Source organism: Diprion similis, chromosome 4, assembly GCF_021155765.1.
Source record: "Diprion similis isolate iyDipSimi1 chromosome 4, iyDipSimi1.1, whole genome shotgun sequence".
Lineage (NCBI taxonomy): Eukaryota > Metazoa > Arthropoda > Insecta > Hymenoptera > Diprionidae > Diprion > Diprion similis.
In genome coordinates, this window is record NC_060108.1 from 26,623,515 (window position 1) to 26,647,821 (window position 24,307).

The 24,307-nt window shown below is 37.8% G+C and overlaps 2 protein-coding genes across 2 annotated transcripts; both read left to right on the plus strand.

Moving 5' to 3' along the window:
* Positions 1-512: 512 nt before the first annotated feature.
* On the plus strand, positions 513-14,215 carry LOC124406084 (dynein axonemal heavy chain 3-like). Its single transcript, XM_046881442.1, has 12 exons — positions 513-1,009; positions 1,076-1,305; positions 1,380-1,649; positions 1,730-2,092; positions 2,177-2,387; positions 2,710-2,937; positions 3,031-6,855; positions 6,938-7,243; positions 7,343-12,382; positions 12,493-12,650; positions 12,732-13,500; positions 13,577-14,215. The coding sequence occupies exons 1-12, from the start codon at positions 554-556 to the stop codon at positions 13,871-13,873; spliced, it is 12,153 nt and encodes a 4,050-aa protein (XP_046737398.1). The 5' UTR covers positions 513-553; the 3' UTR covers positions 13,874-14,215.
* Positions 14,216-15,030: 815 nt separating this feature from the next.
* On the plus strand, positions 15,031-22,938 carry LOC124405239 (forkhead box protein K1). Its single transcript, XM_046879968.1, has 5 exons — positions 15,031-15,799; positions 16,698-17,462; positions 18,115-18,368; positions 18,821-18,923; positions 19,080-22,938. The coding sequence occupies exons 1-5, from the start codon at positions 15,441-15,443 to the stop codon at positions 19,255-19,257; spliced, it is 1,659 nt and encodes a 552-aa protein (XP_046735924.1). The 5' UTR covers positions 15,031-15,440; the 3' UTR covers positions 19,258-22,938.
* Positions 22,939-24,307: the final 1,369 nt, after the last annotated feature.

Here is a 24,307-nt window from a genome sequence, read left to right on the forward strand (position 1 = left end):
TAGAATCAAATGCAATGACAATGTGCCAATTTCAGTGGTAATATAATAGACTTGAATACATATATATATATACAGATATATACATAAAAATAAATATATTATATTGTAAAAAGATATTTTTAGATATTTTTGTAATTTATCTCTAGTTTTAATCACAAATATGCCTTCAGAAATGAATAATGATTCACGTACATACATGTTATACATATGTGTAGCCCTACTTTGTTCTGGCTTGACAACGGTTGTTAAGAAAATAAACATCGTACAACAGTGATGACACTTGTGCTATCGATAATAATTTGGTTATGACACGGTACTAACAGTATCTTCCGTTCAGTATAACAACTTTTGTGGGTAACGACGTAATTTTTGTATTTCCACTTGTATCAAGAAAACAATAATTGGCACCTACGAAATGTAGGATTGAAACTATCAGATCCTAGCATCCTTCCGTAAGTATTCTTCCGTACTCTTAGTAATATCTGTTACGTTGTGTAATTAAAGGGATTTTACAGGATAATGAACATCTAGAAAATATCCTTTGGTCAATGTCATGCAATATTTGAAAAATATGACGGAAGGAAATCCTGGTAATTGTGCATGTACCGGAGACAGTTCTGTAGAACCTTACAAGAATTGGTACGAATATGTCAAGCCTATGGAGAGTATGGGTAGTTTCTTTACTCCAACAAGCTGCAAATTTCGCATCAAAACTGTCACTTCCAACCAATTGGTATCTCCGTGGCATCCCTTTGGACCTGATAGAAAGCTTAAATATCCACCAGCAGACTGTGTTAAAGCTCATTATGAAGAGGTGGCAAATATTGATTTGAAGAAATCCAAACGTTTAAAGATTACACCAAACAACATAATAAACTTGAAGGATTTAGCCGATGGTACTTGGGAGAGACAGAAGGCGAAGAAATTTGAGGCTCAGATTTTGGCACGCAAAAAAAAAATTCAGCAGAAACGACAAGAACGCAGGGCTAAAAGAATTCCTGAATCTGTGGTAAGTTTATTAACAGCCCAGAAAAAACGAGATAGTAAGCTACTTAAGTTTTCTTAACCAATTCAGATTCTGGCCCAAAAACAAGCAGAATGTCCTAGAGATATTGAAGATCAGCTAGACGAGTTGCATTCACAAGTCGATGAAGAACAAAATGCTTTTGTTCGTCCTGAAGATTTTTGTAGGATTCATTATCTGAGGCATTACAGTATTCAAGATTCAGATCTGGAACCATACGACTATAGGAATATCGAACAAGCTCGAGCTCGCATAACAGGGAGGCTGCGCCAACGCCGAGAGTACGTGAACAATTCATATTATACATATATTCGTGTAAGATTCTTTCTAATAATATTGAGTATTATTCTTTCAGTTTCAATGAGAGACTAGCGTCGCTTGAGCCTGAGATCATTATGGATTATAAAGAAAGTTTGAGAGTAGCAATTGTTGCTTATGCTCTGTTAGATCCTGTTGAAAGGAAACGTTTGCTGATAATCACTTTACCCGCAGAATACCCCATTATCAATGTGAGGGCTCCGGTGCCTTGGCATTCTTCCAAAATCATCGCTGAACATTTCATGGAATATAATTTCTTCATAGGAAATGAAATTCTACAGGACATTCGTGACTTGTGGTATATCAAGTAAGTGTCCGACTGGTGATGGACTCATTCATTTTTGGGACTATAATGATATATTTATAACAGCTAATTGCTTCATCCAGATATCGACACTTGTTGATTGTCAGACCTTCTGACTTCGGCGTCTTTCCAGTACAAGCGTCTGAAATTAGATCAAAAATAGATGTTTTGTGCGAAACTGCTAATCAAAAAATAATGAACGGATGGATGTCAGAAGTTGCTGAAATGTTTTTAGAGAAGAAACATGCTTGGAAAACATATCTATCGATGAAACCGGGTGCGTCGACGGTTGGCATTGAAAATTACTTCCGATGTGTAAATACCTTGCTATCGAAAAGTTTGCGTGACTTGATTGTAAAAACGCTCATACATCTCAAAGATTTTTTCGTTGAATACAGCGAAGGGAATGATTTCACAGGTGAATATCAGGACATGACATTTATTAGGTATGTTTATTATTGCCCCAGACTGATCGTGGCATTTTATTCCTTATGTGGGTAGTCAAAGAATAAGGCTCACCCTTGTTCTAGGAAACCTTGTATGACGGTACGCGTCGAGCCTGTATTGGGTACGGATGAATTAAAGGTAATTCCCGATTCATCTGAGGTATGTCGATCCATCTACTATTGCTTTGAGCGAATAATCAAGATCGGCGATGCTATTCCCAAGATTGAAGGTCTTTTGTTTCCTGAAATACACATTAAGTCGTTCATGTCTCCTGTTCATCTTTTAGAACCAGCAGTAAGTGTGTTTATTGATATTTGTAAATTACTAACGAGCATCATGTATTCGATGGATTTTAGCTCAAATTCACATTTTCATTACGTAGGAAAAATGTAAATTTGAAAGTTTTTTGGTGACTTGAAAAATAACGACGGAGCCAGGAATCAAACCTGGTATCTAGAGATGCTTTACCGTAGAATTACTCCACTAGACCACCAAGCCGCCCTGACTACACTGACATTAATTTCTCTCATCACCTGTGTATTGGAATTTATTTGTTTTCGCGGGCCGTGTGTTCTCATTATGATGAGCCTGAAAATAAGTTACTTGAAATTTTTAGATACAAGAAATAATTAACGAAGCTTTAAATACTTTCGAAGCAAATATAAACGGGCCACACAAGTATTTAAAAATGTACGACAATTTTCTGTACATTCTTGATGGTCAGGCAGAGCATGACTTAGAGAGCTACTTTGCTCTTGATCCACTGCCGGCATTGCGCGAATTTGGTCACCGAATTGAAGGCTACGATAATTTAATACGACAAGTGTTTTTTTTTAGGAATAAAGTAAGTTATAAAATCAGTTCATATTACATGTTCAATAATATTATGCAAGTTAAGTATTAATCTTAAAGTTTACAATCGAAATCTCATTTTCAGATACCATTAAATATCATAGAACTCGATTGTACAGAACTCAATGAAACACTTCGATCTGTATTGCGCAGTCTTCGAACGAAAATATGTAATCATTTTTATGCGGAATTACGTGCCAACAATCAAGAACTGTGTACTGTTTTTGAAGAAATAGCTGACAAGGTTTCAGAAATGCCTGAAACTACTCAAGAAGTTATAGATTTATTTAACTACTTATCAGAGAGTCGGGACTGTACGATGTTTAATCTCCGAAGCAAATCAGCCCATTCTGTTGAGTTAATATTATTTCTTATTGACTATCAGCCTCCTACAAATGAGGAAATTATTTTGAATACAAGAACTCTTACGTGGCCCAAGGAAATGGAAGCAGTAATGGAATTAGCCAACACTAGATTGAACCTTAGGAAGGAGTTTGTTGAAGGTGTCCTTCGTATACGAAGAGATAATTTTGAAACACGAATACACAATGTCCAGAACGCGATAGATCAGTTTAAAAAAAAGGACCCACCTGTGTTGACAATGGATGAAATGGAATCAGGAACCGAAGAAATTGAGGAGATTTCAAAACAGATGGCTGAGATTAGGAAAGAAGTGGAAGAGATTAACAGAGAAGAGGCCTTGCTCGATATGGAGCTCAGTCCGTACATGATACTTCCTACAATGAGCTCTACTGTAGATGTTTTTGACAGATTATGGCACACCATTACAAGTTTCCACAAAAATTATGAAAAATGGTACTATGGACTATTTAAAGATCTTGATGCTGAAGAGGTTCGAGAAGAAACTGAAAACTCTTGGCGCACTCTCTACAAATTGTCGAGACTTTTAACCGACACACCAGGGGCAAGACGAATCGCCGAGATGGTCAGAGGAAAGGTGGAAAAATTTAAGCAATTTATTCCATTACTGCAAACAATTTGTAATCCTGGCTTACAACAACGTCACTGGGAGCAAATTAGCCAAGCTGTGGACATAAAAATAATTCCAAATGCATCAAGCAGTCTCGGAGAAATGGTAGACTACGGATTACCTGTTTACATCAATCGTTTAGAGGAAATATCTATGTCTGCTACAAAAGAGTATGGGCTTGAAAAAAATTTGCAAAAGATGCAGGATGAGTGGTCTGACGTTTACTTTGACCTAACTCCATATCGCGAAACTGGTGTTCATATATTGTCTGCCGTTGATGATATACAAATGCTTTTAGACGACCATATCCTCAAAGCTCAAACAATGAGAGGTTCTCCATATGTCAAGGCCTTCGAACATGCGATGCAAGCTTGGGAAGAAAAGTTAATGTCGATGCAGGATATCATCGACCAATGGTTGTATTATCAAGCGACATGGATGTACCTAGAACCCATATTTAGCAGCGAGGATATAATGAGGCAAATGCCAACGGAAGCAAAGAATTTCCGAGTAGTTGATAAAATATGGCGGCAAATAATGACATATGTTGCAAGTAATAGAAAAGTTACTGTAGCAACATCCATGCCTGATATGTTGAAGCAGTTTAAGTCGGGGAACACATTGTTGGACGAAATTCAGAAGCGTTTAAACGATTACTTAGAAAAGAAGAGATTATTCTTCCCTAGATTCTTCTTCTTATCCAATGACGAGTTGCTTGAAATTTTATCAGAAACGAAAGACCCTCAAAGGGTTCAACCACATTTGAAGAAATGCTTTGAAGGAATCTCTAAATTACGCTTTACAAAAGAGCAAGAGATCATTGGAATGCTTTCTGACGAAGATGAGTACGTTCCAATGAGTACAAAAATCTTTCCTGCCGATGCTAAGGGATTAGTGGAAAAATGGCTTTCTCAAGTAGAGAAACTGATGAAAGTATCTCTGCGTGATGTTTCCCAGGATAGTATAGCTGCTTATTTTAATACCGTAAGAGAAGTTTGGATCTTATCTTGGCCAGGACAAATCGTACTATGCGGCAGCCAGGTTCACTGGACGAGTGAAGTCTGTGAATCCTTTGAGGCAAATTCCGTTCCTGCATATCTTGCCCAATGCAGTTCTCAAATTGATAAGACTGTAGCCTTGGTTCGTGGAAAATTAGAACCTGGTGCAAGAATTACCCTAAATGCTTTGATTGTCATTGATGTTCACGCCAGAGATGTTGTAAAATTGCTGGTAGCGAAACAGGTCACCTCTGTAACAGATTTCAATTGGATATCTCAGCTGCGCTACTACTGGATCGACGATAGCATAACTGTTTCAATGATAACAACAGAAGTAGCCTATGCATATGAGTATCTAGGAAATTCACCACGCCTAGTAATAACACCTTTGACAGATAGATGTTACCGTACTTTGATGGGTGCTCTCAAGTTGTATCTTGGGGGAGCGCCCGAAGGTCCTGCCGGTACTGGTAAGACAGAGACATCGAAAGACCTTGCAAAAGCAGTAGCTAAACAATGCGTCGTGTTCAATTGCTCAGATGGCCTTGACTACAAAGCAATGGGAAAATTCTTCAAAGGCCTTGCTCAGTCTGGTGCGTGGTCTTGTTTTGATGAATTCAATCGAATTGAACTTGAGGTACTCTCTGTAATTGCGCAGCAAATTCTGACAATTCAAATGGCAGTTGGTATGCATCTTGAGAAGTTTATTTTCGAGGGCACTGAAATAAAACTGGATCCGACGTGTAACATTTTCATTACCATGAATCCTGGCTATGCAGGTCGTCAAGAGCTTCCTGATAACTTGAAAGTTCTTTTCCGTACTGTAGCCATGATGGTACCCGACTATGGTATGATTGGCGAAATCACTTTGTATTCATATGGATTTATTGATGCTAGAAGTCTTGCTGAGAAGATAGTTCACACTTACAAGTTATGTTCAGAACAGTTAAGCTCGCAGTGTCATTATGACTATGGAATGCGTGCTGTAAAAACGGTGTTATTAGCTGCTGGAAATCTGAAACTCAAGTACACATCACAAAACGAATCCATATTAGTATTAAGAGCTATTGTAGATGTGAATCTTCCAAAATTTCTTGCACAGGATGTGCCTCTGTTCAACGGTATCTACACCGATTTGTTTCCTGGTATTGATTTACCTCAGCCAGATCGTGTTGAACTAATTGACTTGCTAAAGGCCAATTGTCAAAAAAGAAATCTACAAGCAACGGATTGGTTTATTGAAAAAGTTATTCAAATATATGAAATGATTCTTGTAAGACACGGTCTGATGATAGTCGGGGAACCTATGGGTGGAAAAACACAGGGTTATCAGTCACTAGCTGATTCGTTGGGTGATTTATCCACAATGCGACGAGCGACAATGAGAGAGTTTAGGACTGTATACAGAATTATTAACCCAAAGGCAATTACAATGGGGCAATTGTATGGCAGTTTTGATCCCATATCACACGAGTGGAGCGACGGTGTTCTTGCTAACACGTTTCGAGAATATGCTCAGTCATTGAGTATTGAAAGGAAATGGATTTTATTCGATGGACCGGTAGATGCTGTCTGGATTGAAAATATGAACACTGTACTGGATGACAACAAGAAACTTTGTTTAATGTCTGGCGAAATTATCCAAATGTCTAATAGGATGAATTTGATATTTGAGCCAGCTGACCTGGAACAGGCCTCACCAGCAACAGTCAGTAGATGTGGAATGATATACATGGAGCCTTCCCAGCTTGGTTGGCATCCATTTTTTGAATCCTACAAAAAACACCTCAAGGAAAAACTACTGATTGAACAATTCGGCTTGCTAGTTGAACTTGTTGAATGGTTGACTCAGTCAATCTTTGATTTCGTGAGATTGAACTGTAAGACATTTATTGAAACATCAGAATTGCATATGTTCCATGTAAGTACTGCATTGGTTTATCATCAATATTATTACATGGGAGTTACAATTGAATGTGTATAGAAAATTGTATGGATTTCAGTCATTTACAAGAATGCTAACAACAATGCTCGAAGGAGAGGGGCAAGTTAGCACAGTGTGGCTTCAATGCACGCTTTTATTCAGCATGATATGGGGTATGTGTCCCACACTTGTCAACGACAGTCGTAAACTGTTTGATACATTTTTACGTAAATTACTGGATGGTGGTATCGAAGAGAATCCAAAACCCAAAGCTTTCAAATTGACAAAACAGCAACTTTTCCCGGATAAAGGAACAGTCTTTGACTGGGTCTATGATAAGAAAAATAATGGCACTTGGATTTCGTGGGTGGATACAACGACGCAGGTAACATAAATTTATCCCAACTCAATTGGTGATCGAATATTAATGTTGTCAAACAATTTGTATAATTTGATAATAATAATACTTGCTTGTAATGAACAGGTACAAATGGCACCAAATGCAAAGGTTGGCGAACTGATTATTCAAACAAACGAAATGTGTATGCAACGTTTTTTCTTATCATGCCTACTTCCACGAGAAATACCGCTTTTATTTGTTGGCCCTACGGGAACAGGAAAATCTGCAATAGTGTTAAACTATCTGGTATCTTTGGCCAAAGAAAAATTCATTCAAAATGCAATAAACTTTAGCGCAAGAACAAGTGCATTTCAAACTCAAGAAATAGTTATGTCCAAATTAGATAGACGCAGAAAAGGAGTGTACGGCCCAACTATGGGCAAACAGTGTGTCTTATTTGTGGATGATCTGAGTATGCCGCAGAAGGAAGTGTATGGTGCACAACCACCTATAGAATTATTACGTCAATGGATTGATCATGGGTATTGGTTTGATCTGAAAGACACTACCATACTTTATTTAGTTGATATTCTGCTGATAGCTGCTATGATTCCACCAGGAGGTGGATCTAATGTAGTTACCTCACGTCTCACTCGACATATGCATATTATTGGTATTGATTCATTCGATGATACTACAATGACAAAGATATTTACCTCAATTTTGGACTGGCATCTTGCCAAGGGGTTCGATTCGAATGTTGCCAGACTTGGCAAAATGGTTGTCGCTGCTACAATCGATCTTTTTCATGATGCGATAGAGAACTTTCTACCAACTCCAGCCAAGAGTCATTACACTTTTAGTTTGCGAGACTTCAGTCGAGTGATCAGAGGGATTGTGCTTGTACCATCCTCACGAATGAAGGATCCAGACAAGATGGTGAGACTATGGATCCACGAAGCCTACCGAGTGTTCTATGATCGGCTCATTGATGACAACGACCGTGAAACATTATTCAAATTAGTTAAAAATGCATGCTATCAGCAATTGCGACAGCCAGTCGATAAGGTTCTTGCTCATTTCTTGGAAGGAGATGAAAAAATCATTACAAACTCACACATTCGCAAGTTGTTCTTCGGAAATTATATGGAGCCTGATGTAGATTCAAAAACTTATGACGAAGTTATAAGCGAAGAGGATTTGCAAGAGAAAATGGAATATTATTTGACCGAGTACAATGTCATGGCAAAAACTCCAATGTCTCTAGTATTGTTTAGATATGCTATTGAACATATATCGAGAATATCTCGTATATTGCTTCAAGATAATGGACACGCGCTTTTGGTTGGCATTGGTGGCTCTGGTCGGAGTTCATGTGCCAGGCTAGCAACATCTATGTGTGAATATTTACTTTATCAAGTTGAAATGACCAGAACTTACGGTCGATCCGAATGGAGGGATGATTTAAAAGCTCTTCTGTTGAGCGCAGGAGGTGATGGAAAAATGACAGTCTTTCTCTTTGGGGATAACCAGATTAAAGATGAATCTTTCGTAGAAGATATAAATATGATACTCAACACGGGTGATGTCCCAAATTTGTACGCATCTGATGAAAAAGCTGAGATACTTGAAAAAATGATGAACACAACACGTGAAGGGACTGGTAAGAAAATGGAAACCACGCCAATGGCGTTATACAATTTCTTCATTGAAAGAGTTAAAAATAATTTACACGTCGTTCTGACCATGTCACCAATCGGAGATGCGTTTCGAAACAGGTTGAGAATGTTTCCGTCGCTCATCAATTGCTGTACCATAGATTGGTACACGGCTTGGCCTGAAGATGCTCTTGAAAAAGTAGCTAAAATGTTCCTTAAGGATCTTGATATCACATCTGAGCTTCGTGAAAAGTCTGTGCTCATTTGTAAGCAGTTTCACACTAGTGTGCAAACTGCTAGCGAGGATTACTTTGTTACCCAGCGTAGAAAAAATTATGTAACTCCTACTAGTTTTCTCGAGCTTATCAAGTCCATTTACAAATTGTATGGGCAAAAAATAGAACAGATTACGTTGCAGCAAAACAGGTACGAAGTTGGTTTGGACAAGCTAGATTTCGCCGCTGCGCAAGTTGGAGTAATGCAGGAAGAACTGCATGCTCTGCAACCAAAACTCTTAGCCCAATCACAGCTCAGTGATAAGTTGATGATTAGAGTTGAACAAGACACTGTCACAGTAGAAGCCAAGAAAGAAGTAGTCGCAGCTGACGAAGCTTTGGCCAATGAAGCTGCAGCAGCTGCCCAAGCGATAAAAGATGACTGTGAAAGTGATTTGGCAGAGGCGACTCCAGCACTGGAAGCAGCATTATCTGCCCTAAATACATTAAAACCTTCTGATATTGTTATCGTAAAGTCTATGAAAAATCCGCCAGCTGGAGTGAGGCTTGTCATGGAAGCGGTATGTGTGCTTAAGGGCGTTAAACCAATACCGGTGCAAGATCCAACCACTGGAGGTATAGTAGATGATTACTGGGCAGCATCTATAAAAATGCTTGGTGACATGAAATTTCTTGAAAGTTTGAAAACGTTTAATAAGGACAATATACCACCAGCTAATATAAAGAAAATTCGAGAAAAATACATGAACGACAGAGCTTTTGTTCCGGAGGTAATTAAAAAATCTTCCACTGCTTGTGAAGGATTATGCAAGTGGGTGCGAGCAATGGAAGTGTATGACAGGGTGATCAAGGTGGTAGCACCAAAAAAAGCTATGTTAGCTGAAGCCGAAGGAGAGTTATTGGCACAGTTGGAAACTTTGAATGCCAAGAGAGCACTGCTGCAAGAAGTGACTGACAAATTGCAATCCCTGAACGATGAATTTGCCGAATGCATGCGGGAAAAGAAGAAGTTAGAGGACCTCATTGACCATTGTATGCAAAAATTAGACAGAGCTGAAAAACTGTTAGGTGGGCTTAGCGGGGAAAAAACAAGATGGAGTGAAACAGCCGCTACTCTTGGTGAAAGTCTTGGAAGTGTAATTGGCGATGTCATACTAGCTTCTGGAATAATTGCCTACCTCGGAGCTTTTACTATTGAGTATCGTAATAGTTTAATCAAACAATGGCATGAATCTTGTTCCAAATTACAAATTCCATGCGATTCAGATTTCGGTCTGGTTAAAATCCTCGGTGAACCAGTGGAGATTAGGGCTTGGATGATCCATGGCTTACCGGCAGACACCTTCTCTGTAGAGAATGCTATTATTGTAAAAAACGCAAATCGGTGGCCACTCATGATTGATCCTCAAGGTCAAGCTAACAAGTGGGTAAAAAATATGGAAAAACAGAATAAATTGAACATTATCAAGTTGACAGACCCAAACTACGTTAGGACTATGGAATTGGCTATTCAGTATGGCAATCCAGTATTACTAGAAAATATACTTGAAGAGATCGATGCCATTCTAGAGCCAGTGCTAGTGAGAAATATCTACAAACAACAAGGAGTAATGTACATGAAGTTTGGAGAGAACGTTATCGAGTATCATACAGATTTTCGATTCTACATAACCACCCGGCTTCGTAATCCTCATTATTTGCCAGAAGTAGCAGTTAAAGTGAGCCTTCTTAATTTTATGATAACACCACAAGGACTTCAAGATCAGCTGCTCGGTATCGTAGTTGCCAAGGATCTACCTGTGCTGGAGGAAAAAAAGAATCAATTGATCATTGAAGGCGCTAATAATAAGCGGATTCTAAAAGAAATTGAAGACAAAATTTTGGAAGTTCTCTCCACATCTGAAGGAAATATCCTGGAAGATGAAACAGCTGTAAAAATATTATCATCTTCGAAAGTCCTCTCTGCTGAGATTCAAGCTAAGCAGGCGGCGGCAATGAAAACAACATTGGAGATTGACGATGCTCGTAATAAGTACAAACCTGTTTCATTCCATGGAGCTGTTTTATTTTTCTGTATATCAGAATTGGCTAATATTGATCCGATGTACCAGTATTCTTTGGCATGGTTCATCCATTTATACACTATGGCGATTCTCAACAGTGAGAAGTCCGTTGAACTAAATACACGAATGAACAATTTAAATACATACTTTACAGCCAGTATATACAGAAATGTTTGTCGATCTTTATTCGAAAAAGATAAGTTGATATTTTCCTTTGTTTTATGCATCGGCCTTATGCGTGCTGATAACAAAGTCGACGAGGATCTTTGGGTCTTTCTGTTAACTGGCGGTGTCACGCTACAAAACCCTTATAAAAATCCAGCTCCGTCTTGGCTCTCAGAAAAGTCCTGGTCCGAAGTAGTGCGATCATCACGATTGACCGGGCTTGGAGAATTGCAATCTTCGGTTGAAAATAGTACGTCAGATTGGAAGGCATTCTACGACCTTGCAGATCCTCAGAATCACCCTCTACCGTCACCATTTACGAATGAAGTACACACCTTGAGTAAACTTGTCATATTGAGATGCATAAGACCGGATAAAATTGTATCTGCTGTTCAAACATTTATCACTCATCACATGGGCCAATCGTTTATCGAACCGCCACCGTTTGATCTACAAGATTCGTATAATGACTCCAGCAATGTTTCGCCTTTGGTTTTTATTTTGTCTCCTGGGTCTGACCCAATGGCTGGCCTGATCAAGTTTGCGGAAGACAAAGGAATTCAGAAGAAAAATCTTATGACAATTTCTTTGGGCCAAGGCCAGGGACCTATTGCAGCTGGAATGATAAACAAAGGTATAAAAAGTGGGGAATGGGTTGTTTTGCAAAACTGTCACCTGGCTGAGAGTTGGATGAAAGAATTGGACAGAATCTGTGACGAAGTCATAATACCAGAAAACACGCATCCCAAATTTCGAATATGGCTGACGAGTTACCCTTCCAAAGCATTCCCTGTTTCTATACTGCAAAATGGTGTCAAAATGACGAATGAAGCACCCAAAGGCTTGAAACAAAATTTACTCAGAAGCTATCTCAATGATCCTATTTCAGACACGAAATTTTTTAATAATTGCTACAAAATAAGTGAATGGAGGACTCTTCTATTTTCGCTATGTTTCTTCCATGCTGTAGTCCAAGAAAGACGAAAATTTGGACCCCTTGGATGGAATATTCCCTATGAATTTAATGAGTCAGACTTGCGAATCAGCGTTTTGCAGTTGCAGGTAAACCATTTTACTAAATTCCCGTCTGAAATTAATTACAATCAAAGCTTAATGTACATGCTTGAGAATTGGGTTATTTATTTGGAATTAATGATTACTTTATTCCAAAGATGTTTTTGAACGAATATCAAGAAGTTCCATTTGAAGCGTTGCTCTACCTCACTGGAGAATGTAATTATGGCGGTCGTGTCACTGATGACAAAGATCGTCGATTAATGAGCTCTCTTCTCCAGAATTACTATTGTGAAGCAGTCCTAAAAGACCCTGAGTAAATTGAGATTTTCTTCCAATAATGATTGCATACGTAGCTATTGCATTGCAAAATTATATGGAATTATTACTTTTATAGATACTCCTTTTCTGCGAGTGGAATATATCACCTACCACCAAATACAGACATGGCTGGATGCTTACAGTACATTCGTAGTCTACCAATAAATCAATTGCCTGAAGTATATGGACTACATGCTAATGCCGACATTACTAAGGATAATAAGGAAACTTCGCAACTATTAGCAGGAGTGCTGCTTACACAAACGCAAATAAGTGGTGGAACTGGTGACGGAGATGCCGGTGAGATGGTTACCAATCTTGCAGAAACGATTCTGTCCTCGATGCCACCGCAGTTTGATGTAGAATATGTGGCGCGGAAGTATCCTGTACTCTACTCCAACAGTATGAATACGGTTCTGCGGCAAGAATTAATTAGATTCAATCGACTCACCGAAGTGATTAAAAGCACGTTAAAGAATGTGCAAAAAGCAATTAAAGGGCAGGTAGTGATGTCAGAATCGTTGGAAGAGGTTTACATTAACATGAACATCGGCAAAGTTCCAGCCTGCTGGGATAAAAAGTCTTATCCGTCACTGAAACCACTTGGAAGTTATATTACTGATCTGCTCGCACGATTGGAGTTTTTGCAAAAATGGATCGAAAACGATGCTCCTGTTGTATTCTGGCTGTCTGGATTTTTCTTTACTCAATCTTTCTTAACTGGTGTGCTACAAAATTTCGCCCGAAAACATAAAATACCAATCGATCATCTTGATTTCGAATTCAAAGTTACGAAGTTTGAGAGAAGCACTGATGAACCACCATCCTACGGAGTTTACACCCGGGTATGTATAGAAATCGTGGATGTATATTTTTATTACATGCCGTTACCAAGATGTCGGTGCGTTTGCTCTATTGCAGGGATTATTCCTGGAAGGTGCACGTTGGGACAGAAAGCTAATGGCACTGAACGAATCTCTGGCTAAGATAATGTTTGACGTTGTGCCAATAATATGGCTAATGCCAGGCAAAAAGATTGAGTTCAAGGAACTCCCGGTTTACCAATGTCCTGTCTACAAGACGAGTGCAAGACGAGGAGTTCTGGCCACGACAGGGCATTCGTCCAACTTTGTCATGTATATTTTATTAACATCAAACCATCCGGAGACCCATTGGATTAATCGTGGAGTCGCATGCCTTTGTCAACTGGACGACTAGGTATAGCGATTAGTTCAAAAATAGTATTATTTCAGGCTATTTATGGACGTCTGCCTTATTTGCTATTGAAGAGTCGCACAAAATGACCGCAAATGGTCTGTTTTAATACAGCAAGTTCTGAGATCAGAATTTCGATAAGCACACCATTCAATGAAATACAAAATATGATATAATCTTACCTTTTCTGAAGTAATCAGAATTATTTATAATTTAAGAAATATTTACATAGTACAACCTATACTGCAGTCCTTTACCATTTTTAATTTAACGATATGATATAATCTATAACTTTTTTTATCACTTATTCTACGAAGATCGATACATGAAACTTACTGCAATTGTGTCAGAAATTTTTTTGGAAAATTTAATCTTGAATCATACGATGCAGTTGATCAGGTAGAAGATTCATCTACTGAATATAAATTGATAAAAACTTGGGAAAAAGTTAAAAATCGTACAAATGCAGTAAGCAATCTTAAGTCAAAGATAAAACAATTATAATTAGCCGTAATATAAGAAAAAACTTGATAATACGGATAAACTTATTATTAGGAGAGAGATGATAAACGAGTAAATATCATGATTTGTTAAAGCCCGTTCAAGGATGCACCTACTGTGCAACAATTGACAACAATTAGTACAATCTGATATTGACTGAAGAATATATCCGTCGGCAAATGAGTATAGCGCTGCAGCGAGGGGCAGGATTCGGTCATTCAAATTACGCGGTTGATCCACTGCTCGAGTGATGCAGCAACTAAATAATTCTCAGACAGGTCAACTAGTGGTAATATACAACAGATAATTCTGTTCTAATATATTTTGACTGACTAATTAGTACGATTATAGTGACCTCATTCCTTGGAGCTGGATTATGAAATCTTATAACCGAACCGGCGCGCCAAAAATATACCTTGCACATTCCTCAGTGCCAGTCATACGAGCTTATATGAGCGATAATATTGAGATCTGATAGGTCTCGAGGAATAAGTATGGGGCGATTGAAATTTATCAAATGAATTTGGGAGAGTGTGAAATATTGGAAAGTTAAAATAAACATAAATTAAAACGAATTTGATGCGGTAGTGAATGTTGATGAAGCGATGGCTCGGCCATATTGAAATAATTTTGAAAAATGGCCTCAAGAGAGGTTCCGCTTCCTTTTGTCCCTTCGGCGGCTGGAGCAGAAGACAGAAATGCACCTGTGTCGCGTACTCGTTTGTATAATGGGTATTATTGACTTTTCGGTATCACGGAACGGTCGCGTGGCATGAATATCGCGATAAAATATAGGAACCTATGGGGCCGATAGGGTAAACATATTGTCGTAATGCAGGTTTGACTTTGACGAAGGGCGTACCAGGGGTTTTGAACTAGCCGCTAGTGAGGACGTATTAACGGGCTGCGTCACGTGGTGGCCACCCACGTTTCGGATTGTGGGTAAACAAGGAGGAGAGAAATATTTGTGCGTGTCGAACTGGTCGCGGTGAGGCAGCCAGCAGTATCGTGTTGGTAAGGGCCGGCCATATTACGGAGATTCGCGAAGAGTGTTTAGTGATTGAGTGATATGTCTACGTATTCGCGAACGCAGGAGAGTGACGCCTGGGCCCTTTTGGCATTGAAATCGGCACCCGCGAGCCCCTCAAAAGTGCAATGGAACTCGGAGGCGAAGGGAATGCCGATCGCGAGGCTCGAGGGCCGCGAATTCGAGTACATGGTTCGCCAGAAGCGCATAACCATCGGCCGCAACAGCAGCAAAGGCGATGTAGACGTAAACATGGGCCACTCAAGTTTCATATCTCGGAAGCATTTGGAAATATTCTACGACCACCCGTACTTCTTCATGATATGCAACGGGAAGAACGGGGTCTTCGTTGATGGTGTTTTTCAGCGGAAAGGGGCGCCCGCATTTCAGCTGCCAAAATCGTAAGCTATTATTCCCCCCCTCATCCCCCCCATCCTTCCCCCTTATCCTATATCGCACCCCTCCCCTCCCCCCGCGCTCTTCCGATAATACCCACCGAAAAATAAACGCAATGTAAACAAATAATTCCTAGTAGCCGCCCACCCCGTACACGGGGGGCTTGAATCATTACTACGAAAATCACCACAGAGGGTGGCACACTTTCCGAAATAGATTATTCCACGTGAAACTATCCGGCTCACTCCAACTACAATTAGCACTTTTGTTTACTCTCTCGTTCTATTTATAGCTATTTGCTGCTCGGGGCAATTCGCTTGCATGCTTTTAAATCATACAAACTTACCCACGTAGAGTACGAACACGTTTTTACGGTACGTTTTATCGTGTGATGTAACTAAGGCCTGTCTCTGTAACCTAGAATGTAACGCGCTTCTCACGCCTCCGATTTTTCATCCCGATTATTGGCACGACGCTCGTGTATATACTTCCTTAGGTTTTAACGCTGTTTTTCCTCAATCTTATTGTACACATTTCATTCATCGAGTGTTTTGAACAATTTCAAAGCAAACCAATTATGTCACGTGTTTTTTTCTCTCATGAGAAATCAATGATGTAATACTTGCAATAGCAAGGTAATCAGTGGGATGACTTATGGGATTTGTATAGCACTATTCTCAATAGTATGAGGTGAAGTCTAGAAAGCAGGGACTGTGTGCTTCGTACTCTTTCTTTTGAATATCAACACTCGTCATAATTTGTTTACTGAAAATTTAACCATTTATTTTCAACAACACGAAAATAACAAGCTAGTGTTTGCTCCTTGAATAAGGAAATGATGAAAAACAATCATGTTGACACGTGCAAATGCAACACGTACTGATATCCATTTCGTTATTTTAGGTGTACATTTAGATTTCCAAGCACCAACATACGGCTTGTGTTCCAATCATTGATCGACGAACAAGAGCAAAGCAATGTCCGAGTTCCATCACCGCCAAAGCAAAGAGCGCCGCTGCCACCTCTTCGCATCAATATTCCAGACACAGGATATAGCAGTCCGTTTCCGTCACCCACAGGCACAATTAGTGCAGCAAATTCTTGTCCCGCAAGCCCAAGGTCGGGTCAAGGCAGAAGAAACATTTCGGCAGACCTTCAAATGGTTGCTGCGTATGCAGCTGTCGTTGCCAGTGGTCCTCAGAACTCTGGCATCGAAGTCGGGCAAAGTTCAAGCCGACAGATGAGCCCTGAGCCTGGAGCGGAACCTCGATATAGAAGCGGGGGAGGTGGGGGAGCTAATGGAACACCTGCGCACTATAGCCCTCCGAAAGATGACTCCAAGCCTCCTTATTCTTACGCTCAACTTATAGTACAGGCGATTGCTTCTGCTCCGGACAAGCAACTCACCCTTTCTGGGATTTACTCTTACATTACTAAAAATTATCCGTACTACAGGACAGCCGATAAAGGCTGGCAGAATTCTATAAGGCATAATCTTTCACTCAATCGCTACTTCATCAAAGTCCCCAGGAGCCAAGAGGAGCCTGGTAAAGGATCTTTTTGGAGAATAGATCCTCAGTCAGAGGCTAAACTTATCGAACAAGCATTTAGGAGGAGAAGACAAAGGGGGGTGCCCTGCTTCAGAGCGCCTTTCGGCTTATCGTCTAGGTATTCTTTTTATTCATCTTATTGTTACTTATCCATGCACATTTTAACCAGCACACTTTTCATTCTGGATTAATCTTCGTACAGAGATCAGAAAATTGTGTGTTATATGCTCACTGCTGGAGTTGGGTTTCCTGGGGCCACAGGAGCTCAGTGTATCAAACGTTCAATGATCACAGTGATAGATGATAATTATTTACAATTCGTACTGATGTTTTTAAAAATATTTTGTGAATTGTCTTGTCAGAAAATGATACCCTCATTACTGTGTAAGCAATTTTTATAATTCAGGAATATTTAATCGAAAAGAATGATGAGTACACACTTTTCATGTAACGGCAGACCTGTTTTGTTTTCTTCAATGCGTTACAATCTTATTGAGTCGGCATTTGACCTTTGAGATGAATTTTAATCCAATGCCAGCAAAGTGATTTAATTTTTCCATGTCAGAATGAAAACTTGAAAAGATATGATATGCATTGAAATTCCTTGGCTAGATAGTAATGTCCGTGTAATATGTTGGAATAAAGGTTCAGATTGCCTAAATGCATGAAAACAGCAGCGGCAAGTGTTCTACTGCTTAAAAATTTGACTATGTTTTCTCTCCATGTTTACATGTAAACAAAGATAACAGTTGGAATTTATAAATTCACAGGAGTGCCCCAGCTTCACCATCACACGTGGGTATCAGTGGGCTTATGACACCAGAGTGCCTGAGTCGGGAGGGATCACCAGGACCAGAGTCTTATCCAGATAGTTCTGTATCATCGCCGGCGGGTCAGCTTACGAGCCAGTCAGCCCCAGGATCGCCTGGACATCCCTATGCTCCACCTCCTAATCACAAGGGGCGTCTGATGCAGCAGATCACCGTTGTTACAAATGGAGTAAACAGCGATGGAGCCAGAGAGGGTAAATAAGTGCTCTAAAAATCATCATTCCTCTAGACATTTGTGATAAATATGTCATGCTGTGAATGTTGAGAAAAATTCTGAATTTTGGTGGTAGAACATTTCGGTAGTGGAAGTTTCCTAAAATCTTGCTTGGATCTGTATCATTACAGATGTACTCTCATTCGGTATTTGGGTTAAAACCTGAAATTGATAGCATTTAATATTTCGACTGAAGTCAGGTATGACTGTTTTATAAAAATGTGAAGCAAAGTACATCATGTACTATTCTACAATATTTGGATTCCGTTTTCTCTTCTTAATCGTCGACACATTTTTTTTGACATCATTCTTAAAGAACCAGAAATATTATACAAGAAACAGGTACAATTGAGCCTTTCTGTTGTAAACAAGTTTTGAACGCTTACGTCCAAATCTAGGTGGATATTGTGTTAAATAGGCATTCTCTCACAGATAAATATTTGGTGCCTGGAAATGCTGGAGAAGAACATTCGTTATCGCCTGCTGGACAATATAGTCCAGCTCCTGTTATTGTACAAACTTCCTACAACTACAGGTATGTATTAGTATAGGGTGCTTAGCTCTCAAAAGAGGATTTATACTGCATAGAGGTCTGCCAAGATAATAAATTCTGCCTCTTTCCTTTAAGAAATGAATATGTGTAAGACAGATGACAATGAATCACATAACGTTTCATTGGTTATCATTTTAGTGGGAGCTTTATCGGGCCTGATACAGGCGTTGGGGTTGGAAAGCGAGTGCACGATGAACCTGACAGCTCGCCAGGTTCTCCAGCCCCTTTAGCCATTGTTGAGAGTCCAGAGCCCCCTGATCACCAGCAGCAGCAGCAGCCTAAACGTCAGCGTCTTCATGACGCAGATGATCACTGAACTACTACTCCACTGATATCTTTCTCCATAGGACTTTGTTACGTTACATTAATATTTTAATCAGCGCTCCATCCATTTCTGCCCATTTTCCAAGAAAGATTTGTATAGTCAGGCATATTGAAGTTTTCCAAAGTAGAGGCATTTAAAAGTTTTCGTCTTTGTTTTTGATTTTTTTCTTTTTTTTTTTCGTATCTGGTGGGTAAGATTTTTTCAAAAACAAATCTGCTGGTTACACCAACACGCCAGCGAAATATCACTGAAACATAGTATATTTTTCGTACACCTCTATCACTGATGTTATACATAGCATTATGCACAGCCCATACTGTATTTGTTACGATTCATCAATTTCTTATTCAAATTATTTTCTATAACGATGTTTAAAAATATGAGAACAAATTGCGCATAAAGAACATACGTAGAACTCGTAATTATTTTCACAGAAATCATAATTGACACAAATCTGTTTTCGTTTATGTGAGTATAGTTTATTTGTATACCGTTTTTTAAAAATATTTTTCAATTTACTACTGAGTAGTATGCATATATATGTTGACAAATCATGTACACCAATATCTCGCGGGGTAACCTCGAACGTTGCTACATTTTAAATGAATTTTTCCTCGTCCTTGTTTCTTTTGTGTAATGAACAGTGAGGTTCAACAAAGTATAGTCGTGTAGTGCCCTCCATAGTTATTGTCGATACATTTATCCACGTATTTTTCCCCTTTGAACTTAACTGTCGCTGTTAAAGAAAATTTGATCTACGTGGACGCAGGATTGTAGTAGGTTTATTTTGCTGAGTTTGATAAACAAAATTCCCGTTGTAGTTTTCTGAGTCGAATACACGTAGGAAAATGCATAATAACCGCGATAAACAGTTTTACTTTGGAAATGGTTTCAGATTTTTGGTTGCAACGCTGCCATTTATAACTCTCATTCGCCACACTGACCAAGTTGTTATTTTAAATCAACTGATACACCTATAAACAATAATTGTGTACACACGTGACATGAGTCCTCATCCCCCTTGCAATGCGCTTGTGTTTGCTATAGAAGTCTTAGGATCATTACGATTATTATAGTACAATAGGCGTAGTAAAATCATGTAAAAATATGGAGAGATAAAACAGTAATATTGTCAAGTGATTGTTGTAGTCACTGGTCCTAGAAATATTTTCTTTTTTTTCCTAGCAAAGCTTTGTATTTTTCCCTAGCCAAACAAAATCTCACCCTTTTCTTGTGGTTACCCTACGAATTTAATATCAAAAATGCTGTCATTGCTTCTACATTTATGATGGGAAAGTCACATTTTATCATTTTCCTCTATTGTCGGTAACTCGTGTAAATTCCAAACATTTGTTCGAAAAAACTTTCATTTGCCTGGTTAGATCTTAGATCATTATCAAAAAAAAAGCTAACTAAATCCGACTGATCATTCTTTATATAAATATTATAAACGTATGTATATTTTACTAGGCCCTACGAAACTGCGTTATGAAAACTTTGGTAGACTTCAGGTGCTGCTGTATAGTGTAATTATTTTACTAAAGTAAAGTTTTTAGTAAAGTATTGTATTCCGCGATCACAGGCTTCCGTATTGTTCCAATTATAAGCCGAGGTTTTTTTTTTTTTTCGTTCACATCAGCCACCAAAATCGTCCTCGTCTTATACGCGGACCCGTCTTATGCGAGGGTAACTAAAAGAAACGAACCTGAAATATTGTTGCAGGATTGGGGGTCGTCTTATATGCGGGGTTGGCTTATACTCGGAACAATACGATATTTGATTTGGTAATTTTTTCTTTTAATTTCCTTGATAATTACCAGATTGAAGCAGTATTAACCAAACGGGTCCAGAAATTTATTGCCCGGAGCTTCCTTATTTTCAGAAGAAATAATATTTCTTTTCGAGCGTTAATTTATTGTTGATTAAAATGTGTGAGTGATGAAGGACCGTCTGTTTTTCTCACTGGTACTTTGTGAATTGTCAGAGAGTGGAATATTCGTGCAGGGTGACCATCAGTACTCAACAATTTATCACTATTGCTAGTTATTTTATGTAGAGTATATTGCAGTAGAGGTTTTTGTTTTTTTTTTCCTTTTTTTTTATATATATATATATATATACATATATATATATATATTTTTTTTCAAGTAATGAATTTTAGCACTACATATAATAAATCTGTATAATAAATTGTTGAAATGTTGAGCAAACGAAGTCGTCAGTTTTCTTGACATATTTTTTCTTCAAATTTTCACAATAATTCTATTTTACTGCAAGCTTTGTAGTAGCCCTCTGTGTATGAAATAATTGCTTAGCCCATTTGAGATAAGTATAGATATGAATAGAAATGTCACGTACAAACACGTATGCTAACACCGCTGAAAATAATCTGATAAAAATATTTGCAATAACTAATAAATAGTAGTTGCACGAGTATCTAGTATGAGAATTGCATAAAAACGATTCTGGCTTTTGAAACGAAGAAAAAGAAACTTGAAAAAAAAAAAAAAAAAAAAACAATTACATAATGAAGATAGAGGTAGAGAGAAACGAAAAAAGGACAAATATTCTAGTGAAAGGTTATTATTATTTTTTCTTGTCACTGAGGTTGTTAAATTTGGTAATTTTTGTTTTCACCTTCACAGTGTTTCACGATAAAGAGTATCTCATCCTATCGTATATATTTCGCAAACATAGTAATATTAAACCTGTGACGTCACGGTATTCTGCTTCTAATTATGAAAATACGAAAACCGCGATTTTAACATTTTTCTAATACTTGCAGAAACTTGATCGGCGTATTTTAATAAATTATTACCCGTTTGTAATTCATTTATACGTACATATATACATATACACATAGATGCATAATGTCAAGTGACACCACTTTCCCAGTATAAATAAGCAGCAATTGACTTGGGTAAAGAAGTGGAATGGAAAAAAAAAATAGACCCACAAACAAATTCCTGGATTAAAATTCGATCGTTGAAATACGGTTGTACTGTATTTTCAAACTTTCTTTGGTCATACGTTTGTAAAACTCTGGACTTTTGGAGTTATTTTCAGAATCTGTTTTTGAGAATTTGTGTAGTACGGGAATAGGAAGAAAAAGAAAAAATTACAAACCATTAGGTGAATCAATTAAAATCTGATCTCTCCTTTTCTGGACTTTAACTAACCGTCACAGTATTTGACATCTGCTTAGTGATTTAATACTCACACCGTTAACCGTATGATGGAAAGACAAATTTGTACTTCATTGTCCACAATTTAGTGATGCAGATGACCTAAAGGGGATAATGGGGTTCTCGGATGAGCCTGTAAGGCTGCCAGTTTAGGGGGATGAGGTAAAGCGCCCTCCGTAAGTAGTTTATCAACCAACTATTCCCGTATTTTTTTTTAAATTTTTTGTTTTCTTCTAGTAAGGAAAAGAATACGACATTCAAAAGAAATTATAGAAAATTTGAATCTGTTTATATATTGCCTATATTGTATGAAATTTCCTTAGAAATTATGGAACAGTTGTGTACTCCTTGTCCCTCTAACCAAAACCTCTACCGTCCCCAAGCCTTTTGAATCATGAATATGCTGCAAAACCGTAGTTGCAAATACATATTCGACAGAAAGAACTACAAAGTTAACAAAAAAAAGGAAGTTAAACAGAAAACACAACTTCTACTTCATTAATAATTATATATGTATTATATGTATATATATATATATATATATATATAAATATATATATTATATATATATATATAATACATATATAAAATATATATTATAAATAATACGTTATATACATATTATAAATAAATAGGGTACGCTGGATTCATTTTAAAAGCCTATTACAAGCCCCTCAGCTTGTTCCCTATAAATTCTTCAATATTATAATAAATGTTTTATTTAAACTTTGTATACGACGTATAGGTACTAAATATTATAATTACCAATTGTTCAAAGGGAAATTAACCTTTTACGCAAGATCCAAGTTTTCCTTTTTTTTGTCAATCTCTTACTTTCTTTCTCCTTTCGGGAGAATACTTGTTCAATGTACCACGTACCATTCACAGTAGTGACACTCATCAAACGAGAGAAATCATGGTATTTGAAAAAAAGTTTAAGAAAACAGTGATAAACGAGGTATGATAAATTTTGAGGTGAAATATTTTCAACGAAATAATTCGTTAAAGGTTGAAGGGCATACACAAACACACACACACATACACACACATCCATATATTTCTTAATCATGTTTCATCCGTGACCTCATGATTTTGTTTTCTATTAAGAACCTGCTGTTTGCTTACAAATGAGAAATATAGATATACCTAATAGTGGCCTAGTTGGTCGTAGATATATTATATGATGACTTCAGCTCGTCTTATCATCTAAATCAAAGGTTTTTATTTGATAATAACTATTATTCATAATAAAACTAATAAAATTATTATTGTTATTATTATTATTAATAATATTATAATTAGTTATAATTAGGTTGAATATAATTAATTAATTAATTGAAAAGGAAATTAGGAGCGATACAAAACAAAACATAAAAACTGTTAAATGTTATTCAAAAAATAATAACATAATAAGACGAAGAAATTTATTTATTAATTCACACAATCCGTTATTTTGGAGATGCTATATTAGTACTATTATACATTATTATACACGAACAATTGGATGGTTGGAGAGTTTTGAAGTACGGGAAATAGAGAATAGAAGGAGAGAAAGAGAGAAAGAGAGTAAAGACAAAGAAAGAATGTTAAGAGTGCAAGGAAGTTGTAAAATGTTGAGATTTGGAGTGAGTAATAATTCAATTGAAAGAGAGCTGTGAAAACGACGAAGAGAGATGTGAATATCTGAATTTGTTGGCTTTCGATAAGAACGTGGAGAAAATATACAATCGATTCCGGACATTTGTTGTATCATCATTTGCATGCACAATAACCCAAATCATCACTATTGACTATCATTCATACAAGAGCACTGATTCGACGGTTCGTTGAATCAGGAATCATTAATAATTTTTTAT

Excerpts from the sequence above, each read along its gene's own strand:
- LOC124405239 (XM_046879968.1), top strand. The coding sequence starts at position 15,441 with ATGTCTACGTATTCGCGAACGCAGGAGAGTGACGCCTGGGCCCTTTTG. Across the intron at positions 18,369-18,820 it reads CAGCGATGGAGCCAGAGAGG|ATAAATATTTGGTGCCTGGA; the intron begins GTAAATAAGTGC and ends ATTCTCTCACAG. Across the intron at positions 18,924-19,079 it reads CAAACTTCCTACAACTACAG|TGGGAGCTTTATCGGGCCTG; the intron begins GTATGTATTAGT and ends TTATCATTTTAG.
- LOC124406084 (XM_046881442.1), top strand. The coding sequence starts at position 554 with ATGCAATATTTGAAAAATATGACGGAAGGAAATCCTGGTAATTGTGCA. Across the intron at positions 2,938-3,030 it reads TGTTTTTTTTTAGGAATAAA|ATACCATTAAATATCATAGA; the intron begins GTAAGTTATAAA and ends TCTCATTTTCAG. Across the intron at positions 6,856-6,937 it reads CAGAATTGCATATGTTCCAT|TCATTTACAAGAATGCTAAC; the intron begins GTAAGTACTGCA and ends TATGGATTTCAG.